General features: G+C 40.6%; 1 protein-coding gene across 2 annotated transcripts; it reads right to left on the reverse strand.

The window, feature by feature from the left end:
- Nucleotides 1-1,834: 1,834 nt before the first annotated feature.
- Nucleotides 1,835-17,259, reverse strand: fra10ac1 (FRA10A associated CGG repeat 1). Of its 2 annotated transcripts, XM_061756628.1 has the most exons (14): nucleotides 17,123-17,259; nucleotides 16,719-16,801; nucleotides 16,506-16,598; nucleotides 16,242-16,287; nucleotides 16,087-16,163; nucleotides 15,932-16,015; nucleotides 15,739-15,823; nucleotides 14,134-14,179; nucleotides 3,969-4,082; nucleotides 3,054-3,096; nucleotides 2,852-2,979; nucleotides 2,704-2,748; nucleotides 2,180-2,264; nucleotides 1,835-1,967 (listed from the first exon to the last, which is right to left on the reverse strand). In XM_061756628.1, exons 1-14 carry the CDS (start codon nucleotides 17,138-17,140, stop codon nucleotides 1,925-1,927), a joined length of 990 nt encoding a protein of 329 aa, XP_061612612.1. In that variant the 5' UTR covers nucleotides 17,141-17,259; the 3' UTR covers nucleotides 1,835-1,924. The 2 variants fall into 2 exon arrangements, with proteins under 2 accessions (XP_061612612.1, XP_061612611.1); XM_061756627.1 differs by lacking the exon at nucleotides 3,969-4,082 and having other exon boundaries at nucleotides 17,123-17,237.

The following is a 17,259-nucleotide window of genomic DNA, read 5'->3' on the forward strand; positions in this document are numbered from 1 at the left end:
GGGATGTCTCAAGCACATTTGTTTCACACCCGAGTTTGAGTCACTTGGTTTTGTGTATCTGCTGATATCGAGTCCCGATCCGATACTTCGGCAATGTTTTAAGAAAAAAAAGAAAGCACATCCAAATTGTCTCAGCCGTCTTTTTATTTCACTTAATTTATTCGAATAAAGGTGAGCTGTAATGCAATGTAAATCTAAGAAAGCTATTTCTGCCTCAAATGACAATATCTTGATCAAACTCAAATTATTTCGAGAAGTTGTAATTTAAAGAGGAAAAATATATGTATATTTCATGCGGAAAAAAAAAAGTTTTGTAAGACATTCGTAATATTTGAAAAGGAAAAATGAGAAAAAGAATGTCAAATTGTAAATTTACAATGGTAACATGCTAATGCTAAGATGGTGTGTTGATTTGCTTAATGTTCCCAACTAAATAATATTACTAGATTAGCACAAATCCATTAAGACTCATCCATCTACATGTATCGATTTAATTCCATTTTTGGCTTAAACAAAAGCATCCACCAGCACAGTTGCACATTTCATTGAGTGCCACAACCGTGCTGTGGGACCGGTTCATTTCGGTCATTTTTTCCCCAATCCCCTAATAAGTGGAAGAAAATTGACTAAAACGAAACCGTCCAACAGTACGTTTTACACATTTCACGGTTACTTGAAACAACATCCTGGGAGAGAGAAGTGGGCAAGGAAATGAGCCATGTGGAACACCTGTTCAACTTCTTAAGGTAATTATTTATAGGGAACAAATTATGAATACCGTTAAAAAATAATAATAATAATAAGTTGCCAAGTTGCTTTATCCCATATATGTCAAACTCAAGGCCCGCAGGCCATATCCAGCCCGGCCCGGCAAACAATTATATCCGGCCAGCGAGATCATTTTACATAGATCTGTTATTATTGTTATTCAGTGATGCCGGTAACGTGTTACTTGTTACCCCAAAAATCCGCCATTTTGAGTAACGAGCGAAGTAACACTCCAGCTACTGACACCTCAGCAAGACGTTTTTTGTTTGGTTTTTTTTTCCTCACCAGAGCGAAAAACACAAAATGAAGCTGAATGACTGAAAGAAGCAAAAGACTTCATTGCGTGCTCTCTGGCAGTGGATGCAAGCACTGACACGACGGACACTGCGCAACTAGCCATCTTCATCAGTGGAGTGGAGTGAACTCCACGATTTGAGCGTTACAGAGGAAATATTGGACATGAACTGACAACAGATGGAGCACCGGGCGCTGTCCGGTCGAAAAAAAAAAGTGGGCTCGTGGGGAGGATGCGAGTAAAGATGCAGCAGGAGAACTGTACCGGTGAGTTGACAGCATCTCACCTTTTTTTGGGGGGACCACGCTCATATTTTAAATTGATATCATTTTGACAGGAACATTTTTATGAAGAGCAAAAATATTTAAAGATGTTTAAAGGTTTAGAAAGTTTATAAAATGGCACAAGAGCAAAGAACAATGTTTTATTTTTACTTTTGTGGAAAATACAAATTTTTATTTCATTTTTTTCAAGGGTGTTTTTTTTTTTTTTTTTGCAGCATGTTCATAGTTTTAACTCTTATAATTTTGACAAGATAATTTTATAGAGAGCAAAGTCTGTTCTATGAATTTTAAGGTGATCTATTGTGAAATAATATTCCTGTCTGTTTTTATTCATATTTATGTTAAAAAAAAACCATTGACTTTTAATGTGTTCAATAAATGTTTATCCTGTTCGGCCCGCGACCTAAAGTGCGCTTTGAGTTTTGGCCCCCGGTGAAATTGAGTTCGACACCAATAATGACGGCAGTGACAAGACTGAAAATGGACATGACGTTGAAATTGGGTTTTATTTATGCACCAGTCAAAAATACACAAAATACTTGATTGCGGCGACGCTGCTTGCCCGCCATGTCGCCGTTTAGAGAAATAAGTCTTCAAAGTAGTCGTCAAACTCTTCCTCCCTGACGGGGATAGAATACGTCAAAATATATGCACGTTAGTAAGTAAGTCATTCACATTTTTTTAGATAGCACTTCACACAGATCGTACTCACAGAATACAGTCACAAACATACAGTGAATACAAGAAGAAAACAAATCAAAACAATGACTAATCCATTTGGCCATTTAAACGCTATGCAGGCGTCGTTTTAACACGAACACTGATGCCTCACCTTGACTTTTCCTCCACTGCCGGTGCCGGTCCTCGCCAGTGGTCCGACTCGCTCCGACACTCGGGCTCGTCCTCTGGTTCAGATTCTGCCAAGGTAGGCATTTATTGGAAGTAAGTCATCTTTTTGAGAGGAGGCGATTATTCGTCAAAACGCTTGTGTAAGGGTGCTCTCCGCTTGGTTGGTTGACTGAAAATTGTTACTTTCATACATGGCCCACCTTGCAAATAATTGAGAGAGGGAATCTATTTGGAGTGGAGGCCACTATTTGAGGATATACGGTGCCCCAAAATACAATCTTGGAAACAGGAACATCCAAACATATGAATAGGGAGCAAGACAGCTGAGAAAAAGCAGTCATGCCCGCAGGCTAATGTATGGTGTTTTCCAGAAGGGCTTGTTTTCAGAGTGTTTTAACGCCAAACATTTTGGAGGAGTATGCCTGGAGGTCCAGGAGTGAGGTGTATCATACACCGTCTAAAGAGAATGACAAATGCCTGTGTGTATGTGCTTAGGAGAGTGTTTACCTTTGCCCTGCGACTCCTCCGAGCTGCTGGAGGAGCCGGATCGTTCTGCAAGGAGGGAAGAGTGAGTACGTCTCAATCAACAGGGAGTCACTTTGGAATAGGCGATAAAATGAAAATGGCAAAATGTGGCATTTTAGAGAGTTGTTACCCCTGTGCCTCCGGTGTTTGTGCTTCTTGGAGCGTGGCAATGATCTCTTCTTTGTCTTTTTCTGCGATGGCTCCTGGTTCTCTTCTGGTTCTTTCCTTAACATCTTCTTTGCTTTCACCTCTTTCCGTCTAGAAAATGAAAAAGATGAAGTCAACCTATATATCACTTGTAGAATAATAAATGTCTCAAAGGTGATGCTTACTTGTGGTGGTAGTTGAGTTTGAAAGAACATTCCGGGCAAAGTCCTGGAAGACAAGGAAAATCAAACAGGAGAGAAGTGGGCAAGGAAGTGAACCCTGTAGAACACCTGCTTAACTTTTTAAGAGTAATGATTTATAGGGGACAAACTATGAATACCATTTGGAAAAAAGTGATGTTAGAGCCACATTTGTACAAATAAATCCACCTTTATATATAAAAAGAAAGCTACAACAAGACAATAAGTAATCAAAGCACAAGAATGAAGTCATAATATAAGAAAAAGCTGTAATATTATGAAAATAAAGGGCCTTTTTTTTTTTTTTTTTTTTTTACACAAATTGATTGCTTCGGCTACTATGACAAAGTCATAAGATTACGAGAATTAAGTTAAAACGTTTTGCAATTTAACGAGAATTGTTTTATCGTACAAGTAAAAAAGTTAAAATCTTACAAGAATTGTTATTTGATGCGATAAAAGTCTAATATTACAGGAGAAAAAAAAAAAGCATTTTTATTGGAAAGATCTATCAAGGGTCTTTGATAAAAGAATTCTGATCATTTTCAGTCACAAATTGCGTACCCCACTTCCAATTCATGTTGCAACATTGCTTTTGTTAAATTCATATATCGGACAATCTATTTTGGTTTTGGCCAGTGTTGACGAATTGGCTTGTTAAAAGCTTGTCATTCTGTGCGTGACTGTGGTGTCTGGGACTGGTGGGTCCTTCAAATACTGTCATTATTCTAACAGGATTTTCTGCGGTATGATACCTGAAGGAGGATTATTATGAGCTAGCTCTTGCAAAAGAACCCCGCAGACTGCAACCCACACCCTCTCATGTACAAATCTGCACACACAGACAAGTATATAGACACTTTATTTTTATTAATAAGGCTATTGATCTATTGAGCTTACGCAGTTTGACCAACGCATTCCTCTTCTCGCCCTGTTCCACATAGGCAAAATTCACCTCCCAGCTTTTTAGGCCTTCCTGCTTCTCGCAGCGTTTGTTCCCACACTGGAACTGACCTAGGAGATGACAACACATCACTGAGGAAGTCTTTGGATTTTAATGTTTCGCATTAGATCAGCAAAATACAAAAATAGAATGAAACTCTTGGGGAAAAGAAGTGGGCAAAGGATTAAGCCTTGTGCAATTCCTATTTAACGTTTTAAGGATGTAATAATTTAGGGGAATGTCATTAGAAAAACTCATCATATGTAATGGGCACACTTGTAATACACATCTAGCTTTATATAAAAATTACTAAATAATGCAAACTGCCATGTTTTTCATGCTCTGGATGATAAGGAAGGAAAATTGGCAGAAAATGTGTGAATTACACCCGCTGATGTGAGTGGCCAACTTATTACCTAATATAACCTTCCAAGGCAAAGACCGCAAAAATTATTTGTGAAATTTCAAGACTGAGATATATATATATATATATATATATATATATATAGTTAATTTTTCTCAAACTGCTGCGCCTCCCCCGAACTCCTCTCGGGATGCTCACCCAACACTGAAAATCTCTCAAGACTGGCAAGGTTAAATAATAAGATGCTTTGCTGTAGACAACCTTCATAAATATTTGTACAAGTGTGTCCATAACATATCACATCCTAATCTCATTTTTAAAAATTGTATCCACAGTTTGTCCCCTATAAATCATTACTGTTAAAGTAGGAGTTCCACACGGCTCATTTTTTCACCCACTTCCCTCGTCTTTTTTATCTTCGGCCGGAATTGTTCTTTCAAACTCAACTACCACCACAAGTAAGCATCACTTTCGATTTTCACAGAAGTTTATTTATTTCAGGAGTTCATTCAAAAAGTGCAATTCCTACGTCAATTCAATATTTATCCCTTTATCCCTAGACGAGCTTAAGGCGGCACTGATCAGCTCGAGGTTCCTGCAGATTGCAACAGCGGGCGCGAGTGCGTCACTCAGGTCCCGACTTGGCACGGGGGCCAAAGATGCTTCTGACCCCGCGACAGCAGGAGGGGGACGCCTTCGCTCACCCGCCTGTGACGACACCGATGATGGCGTCGGGCCACGGGACAGAGTTTCTCCTCACATGGATTGGATTTAAGAGCTGTGATGTCAGCAATGAAGAAAAAGCCCTGCAGGCTCTGGTGCTTTAATGGGATGGCACGAAATTGCATTTGTCTTACAGTTACACACCCCATTGATCAAACTATAGCTTGTGAATTTATTTTCATTTTGCTGTGATATATTAATCGGTGATTATATCAGGTTACTTTTAGGTTATATTTTTATATTGTACAAATGTTATTTTTAAATAAACATTTTATAAAATTGTATTTTTTTTCCATTTAATTCAGCTTGTTTTTGTGTGGTCTTTTTGGAGAACATTAATCACATGCACATAATCTTTATCTTTTGCAAAGAATGACGACTATTGCAGCTGGGTTTTTTTTTCTTATGGGAAGTCAGAACACATTAATGGCAAGTTCATTCATTTTAATGGGGAAAGAGAAGAAAAAAAAAAATAAAAATAAAAATGTATTGCTACATATTTTGTAAGGGAGCTACTGATTTAAATGACTGTATGACCAGATGACAACACATTTTTGGTCTTCAGCACGAGGCCTAAAGGACTGTGTTGTCACGGCTCCTCAAAGTGCAAGTGACGCTTCACATGCTCCAGGGGGTAAAAGTGTTGGCACCGACACGGCTGAGTAAACCCGTTAAGTGAGGAAACTCCTGTCCCGCTTACGTCAATGGCTCCTAATTCCTGCCGGTCACCGGGTGCAGATCAAGGCGGACGCACGGCCGGGCAGATGGCCGCGTGATTAACACTCGACTGGGTGACGTGGAGAGGCGGTGACCCCAGCGGGTGCCTCGGATACTCTTTGGCGTTTTCACGGCGCGCGTGGGTGATTGACGGCGCAGAGGTCGTTAACGGGTGGGACAAGCTCGTTATCACATGTCTTGAGGGCTTTCGCATGAGATGTCAAACAAAGAGTCAGATGAAGGATCACTGAGCAAAGTTTTAGGGCAAGGGGTTTCCAAGTGTGATGTTATTAAAAAAACTTGCCATTTTCACACATTCACGCTTACATTGTAGTCTACTTTTAACCTGTTTTAACATTTAATTTCATTTTAATTGAATTCATAGTCTTGAAACTCTACTATGCAACGCAAAAGCCATTTATCAACAACACCCAGAAACGGCGCCGGCTTCTCTGGGCCCGAGCTCATCTAAGATGGACTGATGCAAAGTGGAAAAGTATTCTGTGGTCCGACAAGTCCACATTTCAAATTGTTTTTGGAAATTGTTGACGTCGTGTCCTCCGGGCCAAAGAGAGAAAGAACCATCCGGACTGTTATGGACGCAAAGTTCAAAAGCCAGCATCTGTGATGGTATGGGGCTGTGTTAGTGCCAATGGCATGGGTAACCTTTATTGCTGAAAAGGTACATACAGGTTTTGGAGAAACATATGCTGCCATCCAAGCAATGTCTTTTTCATGGACGCCCCTGCTTATTTCAGCAAGACAATGCCAAACCACATTCTGCACGTTTTACAACAGCGTGGCTTCGTAGTAAAAGAGTGGGGGTACTAGACTGGCCTGCCTGCAGTCCAGGCCTGTCTCTCATTGAAAATGTGAGGCACATTATGAAGCGTAAAATATGACAACAGAGACCGTTTGACTGTTGAACAGCTGAAGCTGTACATCAAGCAAGAATGGGAAAGAATTTCACCTCCAAAGCTTCAACAATTAGTGTCCTCAGTTCCCAAATGTTTATTGAATGTTGTTAAAAGAAAAGGTGATGTAACACAGTGGTAAACATGACCCTGTCCCAACTTTTTTGGAACGTGTTGCAGCCATAAAATTCTAAGTGAATGATTATTTGCTAAAAACAATCAAGTTTATCAGTTTGAACATTAAATATCTTGTCTTTGTAGTGTATTCAATTAAATATAGGTTGAACATGATTTGCAAATCATTGTATTCTGTTTTTATTTGTTTAACACAACGTCCCAACTTCATTGGAATTGGGGTTGTATTAGGAAAGTTTTTTTTTTTATCCTAGTACGTGTTTTTCAATGTCAGCCTTCGCAGTTCACTTTAAAGGCTCTGTGAAGTGAACTGAGAGATTTGTTTCTGAGTATATTATACATGTTCGAAGATAATCACTGAAAATAACCAAAGACAGAACTACTTGTGGAGCTATGATGTTAATCTGTTTTTCCACCATTTCAGTTTTCCTGCTTTTTTTGGGTGTGGCTATAACAGCGCCATGTGACGCACTTTGGAGTCCGGCATGAATTGCCTCTGCCCCACTATAGAAGAACTTGACCGCCTTAGTCAGCGGTTATCCGGCGCAATTGCGATGTGCAGTTAGCTAGCTAGCCTAGACCTCAAAAATGCATTTTCGCTTTGGTTAGTCCGCTGGCGTGGTCGTTTTAGAGCGCCTTGTTGTCGGCCATGAGTGTGTGCACATCACAGAGAGAAGGCGGAAGAGCAAGGGGGAAAAAAAATGCCCGACGTGACAGCAAACGCGTGGAGCGGGGCTTCGGGCTGGCATAACCGCTTTAGAGCACCTCGTTGTCACGGCGTGGAAAAGCCCTGTGACAACCTAGTGCGTTATATTCCAAAACCAAAGCGGACATATTTTCAAGACTCAAACATGTAGGGATGTGTAAGCATAAGAAATATGCGAGTCGATGGAGCATCCCTTTTTTTCAGGTCGTAGAAAACGTATTTGATTGACAGTTGAGCAGGACTTGGTTTCAGCGCCTTCAGCGGACACGCCCACACTTTTTGAAGTGGAGAAAACGGCTTGAAATATTGGAACATAATCATGGAAGTTAATGCGAATGATTTGCTTTTGCGGGCCACATCAAATGCAGTGGCGGCCCGGAGCCGGCCCCTGGGCCTTGAGTTTTGACACTTAGTTACATACTGTATGGTCTTTATAACATAGTACTGTAGTTTCAATGCTACAGTATCACATTTTTAGTAAGTATTCTATGAAACGAAGAACACGTGTTGGAGAGATTTGGCACTGAGTCAAGCATTAATTTGCGTAGACCATATCGAATATCGTCTCGATGTTCCTCTCAGAACGACATTGCAGTGAAAGTTTACGTTAAACTGAAGCTAAATAAAGGCTAGTAGCTAATTATGCCACCCAATTGTGAACCGTGTGCACAATTAAACCTTCAATCATCTCCCCAAGCATCCCGTTCAGTACGCGAGCCTGTCGACAGCTGGCGTGTTAAAACAAGAGTAACGGCGGTTGGCTTTTGTGTCGCCGTTGTAGCCTTTGGTCTGACGACTGTAAAGCCGATAAAACGCGGCTGCCAGAGCCTCCCTCGCTTGCTAATGAGCATTTTACATCTCGTTTGGTCCGGGCCCCGCTCCGTTTCCAGGGTTCTTCTTTTACTGGTTGCCAGGCAACCTCAAAAGGAGACAATCCTGCACAAATAAAAGAGTGCGTTTCCCGGCTGTACATTTCACGTACGGCTTAAACAAGTCCTTAACAGCCCGTCGTCCTTCGTCGTCTTTCGGGGGGTCGTGGGGGGGTCAAGCACCTCCCTGATAATCTTCACAGAAGCGCACCAATATTCGCATTCGCACAACTTCCAAGCGCAAGGTTAAGCCTTCGCAGAGTCTTGGAGCAGAAGCTGCCTTTTCTTTTTTAACATTTGTTTGGCTTTTGACAAGCAGCCTGGGCAGGCCGCTGAGCAGAGGTGCAACACTCCGGATCTGTCTTGTAATATTGATTTACTCCCCAGAGAGTAGCTGACAGTGTGGTGCAAAGGGCGTTTGACGCAACTGCAACAAGTGCTGTTTGCTGTGTATGGAACAAATACTGCAGAAGTATTACAGACACTCGGGGTGGATGGATCTTTGTAGTCGTTATTATAAAGCTAAGCAAAGGTGCCGATTAGGCTTCCGCGAAAGCTTCAATCGAAACCGAAAGATTAAACGTGTAACTCAAAGTGGGACATAACGACGCTGGCTGACATTCAAAAGTCCAAAACGAGTTTTCCCCATGTGAGAGAATGTAAAATGAATTCACCACCATTAGCCGCATGGCAAGCCTGTCTGCCTTACATTTATGGTGTGGTATGAAAACATTTTATATGTGGAACATACAGAGAGCCGAAATGACTTTCCCGAGAGGCCAGTGTCCCAAAAATAATAAAAGACATACAAACCATCAAACATAAATACACAAAATGGGAGGAAACGGGCAAAGGTTTGTGGCGCGATACTGTGGCCAAGTGGCGTTTTATAGGTATTGCTGGAATTCAAATTGCCCCACATTGTCCTCAAAAGTCAGACGCTTGCTTTCCTGTGATGTAGTGAGTGCCATGTCAATATCGTACACAGCAAAACTGCACATTTTACAGTGATCTTTTATTGTGGACAACCTAAGGCACATCTGCGCAATAATCATAAACCGCATCCGCTAATCCGCATCTTTTGATTTGCCACACCTTGGGATGTGAACGGATGATTTTGGCAAAGTAGCTCCTCACTAAAACAGATTAAGACACATTTGTGAACAATATTTGAGAGAAATAAGCCTTTTGTGTACATAGAAAACGTTTTAGATCTTGAAAAGTGTTCCATTTATATTTTCCCTCAGTGTATAATAATCAACTGCAAGGCGATTGTGTATAAGTAACGCAGTAATAGCATGAGGGGATTCTACAATTCTTCAAAATGTTTTCACCGTCATAACGGCTCCTTTATATGCTCGCGGGATTGGCTGACGCGACTTTGTGCGGAACTAAACGGGAATGCTTAGAGAGCAGCTCTTCCCCTAAAAATAAACGTTGGTTCCTCTGATTTATTCCGGCACAACAGAACCCCCAGCAGGGCGTCCTTTAGAAGACATAATATAGATCCAGTCATCTTCCACTTTACTCAGCCGCAACTCTCAAGACCTATTTTAAAATGAGCATACAGTTTGGTGTTTGCACTTTTTGGGGCCTTAATGAGGGGATCTTCAGGAATCGAAGTCAAGGTCAAGTGCAGCGCTGTGATCAAAAGTGGCCAATGTGGAGATTCTCTGCGGGGATTTAGGATTTCGTTAAGACACTAACCAGGTGCTCAAACTAAAGTCGTGCGGCTAATCTTAACATGGCAATATGACAAGACGCGTTTCATTTATGCCGGTCGACAGCAATCGAATTAAATCCGTTTTGGGCCATGCGGTACAATCTTTTAAAGTTAAGCCAACTTTTGGTGAAAAAAACTAAGTTATCCGGAAAGACCTCTAAAGTCACATGCAGCTTTTCAGTTCAGTGAGAATCCGAGGATTAACTGCACACTTTTCATTTTCGTTGGCTTTTTTACAGCACTTATTTCAACAGGGGCAGGAGAGTGTGTTAAGAGAAAAAGAATGTGGCAAAAGAAGAATATGAACAGCAAGCTAGTTTTGGGATTTCAACATGGTTATCTTCTTTTCACGCGTTTACAATTAAGAGCGTTAAAACTTGTGACACGTTAGAATCTTCAGTGATGAGATTCGCTTTCACAACTTTGTTTTTTTTTTCCATTTCTATGAAAATTAAGAATGTTAATCAAATGTGACACAAAGATAAACACTTAAGACTAAGCAATTTAAAAAAATAATAATCTTTGAGGAATAAACAACTAAAATGTGCTTGCACAAGTGTGCACACCCTCTTATAACTGTGTGCTGAACTAAGCAATCGCATTCAAACTCATGTTAAATAGGAATCAGCACACACGGCAGCCATTTAAAGTGCCTCTGATTTACCTCAAATAATTTGTTGATGTTTTAGTAGGCTTTTTCTATCTTGTTTTTTCTTTTTCTGCTTTCAAGCAGAAGTCTGAAGAGACCGTTATTTGGAACTGTTCATAATTAAAATGATAGCTCACATTAACGGTGGAACAAATATATATAAATATATAAATATATATATATATATATATTTTTTATTATCTTCACAAAAGTCTGAGATTTGAAAAGGGGTGTGTAGACTTTTTATAACCACTGCATGTCATCCAGCATAATAATCAAAGCAGTTTTGCCCCTAACAGGTTTCCAGTGTGCCACAACATCAGACTGTTTCTTTCTTGGGAGGTAGCAGCGCTAGCGACTTGCGCAGACATCACGCCGCTGTTGGCTGATATTTTCAGACGGCGAGTGCAACAACAACAAGCACTTCCAGCTGTTCCACGCCAGCGAGAAACCCGAGGAGCAAAAGTCCTTCTGTGTCAAAACACATCCCGTGTAATCACCTCATGTCCAACCTCGCTTGACTTGCTGGTTTTTTGTTTTTGTTTGTTTTTTTTAATGCTTGTCAATTATGGTCACATGCCGGAGCGAGTTTTCATTTAAATTATTCAAGTTGTATCCTTGGCGCACAGTGCATTTCATTTTCCTGGAGAAAGGAAAAAGCCAAATGCTCATCTAGCTAGACTTAACAAACAAAGAGGATTAAAAAATAATAATAATAACAACAACACGCTAAAATTGACTTTTTTTTTGGAGAGAAAGATAAACAAGACAAGCCAAATGACAAATGCACTTTGCTAAGAGTACACTTTGTTTTCCTGCATTCCTTCACATCTCACGATTACAGCTGGAGGAGTTTTTTCAAGTTCACATATGGGAGCTGTCTCTGCGCATTGGAAGGCAAGACCTTTGGAACGCTTCCAGCCTCACATGGATAACACGCTGACTGATGTGTACTAATGAGAGCAGTACAGTAATGTAAAGTAGAGATCATATCAAATATGATCGTCACGGAATCACAGCAAAACTGACCTCGTTTGATTTCTCAGAAATACAACTACATAATTACAAATATGTATAGTACGTACCATATTAGTGTTCAGCTGTGTCTACATGCTGCTATATATGAGGTAACTAAAATATTAGAAGCGCCTTGCACAGCATGATGCCATTTTTGTCAATGCACACCACTACTTCCTGCAGTTTCAGTGACATAAAATAAAAAATGTTAACGTCATCAAAACTGAAGAATTTGGTGTCCCTAAGAAGCAAAAGTTGAATCGGATCCAAATGAACGACTCTGAATCAACGGTTTCCATCGGTTTCCCCTAATGGGATATAATAATTATCCATCAATCTCCATTCGTAAAAGCAACCAATCACACTCACATTCACACCTAAGGACAATTTAGAATCTTCAATCAACCTAAAATGCATCTTTTTCGGAATGTGGGAGGAAGTACTCGGAGAAAAGCCCACGCAAGCCAGGGGAGGACATGAAAACGGCAAACAGAGGGAGACCCGAGCCGAGATTCCGACCACAAACCTCGGAACGGTGAGGCGGACGTGCTAACCACTCGCCCAATGTGCCGCTGATAACAATTTTTCTTAGATTCTACTAGTTTACCATTTTATCTTGGAAAAGTCGCCAAAGTAAAAATAATCTTCAGCACAGCGATTGGCAGGGGAAAGGAACCGGGCTGGGGAAAAAATTGGAATGTCCAACTGCCCTCAAGTTTTTGGGAGAGTATTTGTGTCATGCATGGAACCCAATTTTGTTGCTTTTGCTCACGTTTTGTGAGGCAGCAATGAGTGAAATACTCGAGACAATTGCCAAGTTATTAACTGCAAAAAGTCTGTTAAAAGAAGCTCAAAGAGCTCAAAGCGGAAACAAAGAGCGAACAGCGGAAAGGTGAGGATGACTTGCGATCCGTCCATCGTACACTCCTGGGCGGTGATTCCTGCTTAGCACATAATCACGCTACGACCCTGACGAAAAAGGTCAGCTCTCTCGCTAAACGCCACCAAGTGAGCCGGATTCATAAAAGTAAGAGTGAAAGCAACTTTTCTGTAAAGTTGCGACTAATCAGTGAATCATCACACCGTGTATTAGCTGAGCTCAAGGCAACCTCCTCCACCTTTGACTGGCAAAACCTCAGCACGGCGCTCATAATTGGATAAGTATTGATTTGGCTGCAGGGTGTCAGCGCTCATGAAAGTGCTGCCGGTGGAATCGGTGCGAGGAAGACATGACCGCTCAGGTTGGAATCTAATTCCGCTTCCTGTCGAGTTTTTGGGGTTTTTTTTTTGTTGCCGCTGGGGGCTCAAATGTGACCGAGCGGGATTACACAGACTTAATCCGGAACAATATATTCGTCAGCCATCTCAAACATGGCGCGCATGTGTCTGATTTGCGAAGGCTGTGTCGGTGTCGACGGAATGCAAATGAGAAAACGTGCGAGTCGCAGGTAAATATGCGAGGGAGCGAGAGGAGGAGGTGTTGTCCAATTCTCAAACTATCATCTGCGTGCAGGCAGCTTCCCTTCTGTGGAAAAACCAAACACTGAAGGCAGTAGATCAACTGCAGAGGCCCACAATGTTAAAGGTGAAAGAGGAAAAGGTCTATTATTTGAAAAGCCTGAGAAGAAATGGTCAGACATCGCAAAGGCTTTGCAACGTCATTCTGTCAAGATGGAGAGCAAAGTTAACAGTGACACAAATCAGGCTCGAGAGGGAATTGTGGGAATTGTCCACCGTATCGTCTCTGTCACCATCTAGAGGCGACATGTGGTAACTGCTACAATCACTGTGGCATTTATGGATATAATCAGTTCAGTTGTATTTAACTTTTAAGTACAATTTACATCAGAATCAGAATCATCTTTATTTCCCAAGTATGTCCGGAAAAAAAACACAAGGAATTTGTTTCCGGTTTAATGTTTAAAAACTGTTTCCTTTTTGACATTTATTAAGATACAATTTTGATTTGACTTGTAGCTGCTTGCATTTGAATTGAATAATTAAGGTTTTTTTCCCCAATATTTAAGGGCGGTCTTAATTTTTAAAAGAGGAAATGTTCATGTTTAGCCTTTTAATTTTGTGGGGGAAAACATATTATTATGTATTATTATTTTTAAAATCACACAGGCAGCCCCAGTGGTGTGTGCACCACATTTGGGGAATCGCTGTCCTCAGCTAACTTCATCAAAGTTAAAGACGGATTCTGAGGCGAGCTGAAAACACTAAAAAATAGTAAATACTATTTATATTGATACGAGTTAAACGTGAAAACTCAGGAAAGGCGAGTAAGGTGCAGTTTGCCTACCTTTGCCCGAGACCACCTCGCTGTCTGTCCTCCAGCGGAATCCAAACTATTGAAAAAGAAATGGGCGGAATTCAAATGAGTCACATTATGCGTTGCTTTTCAAACTACTGCTTTCAATGGAGCGGCAGCTTCATCTACATTAGAGCAGAGATAACTGGAAGGGCATTCTGTCGAGCGCAGACTTCTGCCAAGGCTAGAGTGGAAATAAAACGCCGTTTCTTTTTTGTCACGTTAAATGGATCCGACCCAAAATTTAATGGCTTCTTCCCTCGGCTCACGCTCCGACGAGCCCGTCCTCACCGGGGATTCGACCCGATACGTGAACAGTTTGCAGGCGCCTCACATAAAGTATTAATGTTTCAAGTGGGAGTCATGTCACGCGGCCCCCGGTGACAAAATACAACATTTAATCAGACGACGACAATATGTGCCAGGAAAAGTACAAGTGGTGTGGATGGGAAGGTGAGAGGGGACGAGGAAATGATGAATCACCTCTTGACTTTCACTTTTCATTCTCATTTGCAACTTCTGTCGCCGATTATGAATAAAGAATTACTTTTAGCTCCGTGCAATGGAAGACTTTTTTGTGTGAAACTTAAACAACACTGCACTCCAATGCGAGTTTCTGACACAAAGGAAACCATTGTTTGCAAACACATTGACACACACGTTTTCACTATTCACCTTCAGTTCTTGTTACCATGACAACTGGGTAATGACATTTTCCTGATCCAGTTCATTTATTTTTATTTACTCACCTGCAGAGAATACCAGACATTTATCTGAGATGACACGGTGAGATGCCCTGTATTTATACAAATGCATTTCTATATTTTTATAATAATAAATGTGCATCATTTGGAGGATTAGAAACTACACCGTATACCAGTCGCACAGTGTGGTCCACTGCCGCCATCTAGTGGTAAACGATAGAACTACTGAATCAAATGTTCAAACTGTCCCATGTTACAGTGGGTTAAACTTTATTTTTTAATAATGTACAAATCTTTTAAGTACAGTTCAGTTGAGTTGAGGAAAAAAAACATTTCCTCTTTAAGAAATGTTTATTTTGTTATGTTCCTATATTTAATATAGTGCATAATGTTACCGTGGCTTCCAACAATATTATTTATACTTTTTAGGAGTAAAACCTCAACCTAGTTTCTGATGAACACTTGACCTACTTACCGACTGTATTTTAATGTTAGTAATTATGCACATTATGGTGGAGCCAGGCATTTTTTTGAGGTGGTACTTGGTGTAAAAAGTTTGAGTTGTTGTTGCAACTTTCAGCTTGTGCCATCAAACCCACTGCTGTATACCATTACACCAGTGCAGTGCACTTTAATTATTTACCGGTATTATTGAATAAATTGTACTCTTGGTTTAATTACCACTAGTAGTACTAGCTCCCAAGTGGAAAAGGGAGGGGGTTATTTGTGAGGCGTTTTTTTGGCCCCTATTTAAAATAGCACGGTATATGCAATACAAGCATCCGCAAGAGACATATCGAAATTCAAATATAAAAAAAAATAATAATAAATCAATCAAAATTTGTCTCCATGTGTTAGTCAATTAACACATACTTTAACACTTAAAGCCTACCTTGTTTTCTTTGTATCGACTGAGATCAGCTATGCAGTACTCCTTAAACAGCTTGTCGTAATACTTCTTCGCCAATTCTTTCTCCCTAGGACACAAAAACACCAGACAAGGCAAGTTAAAAACCACAGAATGTCCAGAGAAAACGCCTAAGCGAGCGTATCAGCGCGATGAAAAGTTGACTGCGAGGTGTTACCACGTCATGTCCTCTTCATCTTCGTCCCTCCAGAGGAAGCGATGATTCTCACGTAGAACATCTGAGTCTGTTTTGTCTTTGGCTCTGAAGGGAAGAAAACGTTAACTGAGGCTGGTGAAGAACTAGCCTGCCTTAACTTCACACAATATACGTACACGGAGCGTTTGAAGTCGGCCATATGTCCTCCATAATAAAGTATGTAGTCGCCGACAAACTTCTTATGTCGCTCAAACTGGAGACAGCGGGCTAAGGACGTTAATCTGGACATTTATTTTGTATAAACAATGGATCTGCTTAACACAGAGGATACAGCAGTCAGTGATATCAAGTGGGCTCTTCTATTCCTGGCTTCCTCTCTGCAAAACAAAAAGGTAAAGATTAACATACAGGTACAACACTACATTCAAACACCTTGAATAACAGTCAGTTAAAGGAAATTATTACTTGTGTTCTTTTAAATGACTTGGGACAATTAGATACACACATTATGAATAACAGCAACCGTCCATCAAAAGGTTTTGATCCCCAAATTTTTTTTAATGTATACACTCAGATGGGATCAATTGTAGCGTACCTGTCCAGTTCATTGGAGTGAAAGGTGCGGTGAGCCACCTGAGAGTGTCGAGCTTTCCCGAATGGCTTCTGTAAAATTTCCTCTTCATGTTTCCTGCCATCAAAAAGAGTACAAACTTTGGATTTCCTTCATTTCGTCCACGTTATCCTTAAGGGGTAGACGAAACTGATGTTAATAAATCAAGACACTGAATGTTACAGCCTCATATTTCACCTTTTAAGTCTGCTTTCCGAGGTCTCTCCTTGTGTCTCATCGTCACTGAAATCTGAATCGTAGTTGGCACCACCACCGTGCACCTTTCAATACACATGAGCGTTTATGTTGCGACATCTTATTTATTATACACAACGTGCACTAGATGATTTGCTTCACGACATATTGGAAGGAAAAAACAGGAATGATAACAATTCTAATCCTTTTCAAATGCAAAATGTTACGTCGTCTTAAAAATAAATTGTATAGTTTAATCATGCATTTGGCTAAGAAGCGGCTCAGAAAATGGATGGATGCATTACGCTGTAATTAAAGTAGCGACCATCTATCCAAAGTCGATTCCTCCTCAGACTGAATGCATTATTGCATTAGACATTCCGAAATTATATAAAATCAATACATACTTTGACGAGATTATCCATATTCGCATTGACAACGCCAGTCGAGCTGTTGTAATGTTTACAAAATGGACGTCGCTTGATATTGACGTCGACACGCGCGAACTCGCACCCTGATGACGCCAGACTTCCCCGGATGAGTG

This window comes from Phyllopteryx taeniolatus, chromosome 19, assembly GCF_024500385.1.
Source record: "Phyllopteryx taeniolatus isolate TA_2022b chromosome 19, UOR_Ptae_1.2, whole genome shotgun sequence".
NCBI lineage: Eukaryota > Metazoa > Chordata > Actinopteri > Syngnathiformes > Syngnathidae > Phyllopteryx > Phyllopteryx taeniolatus.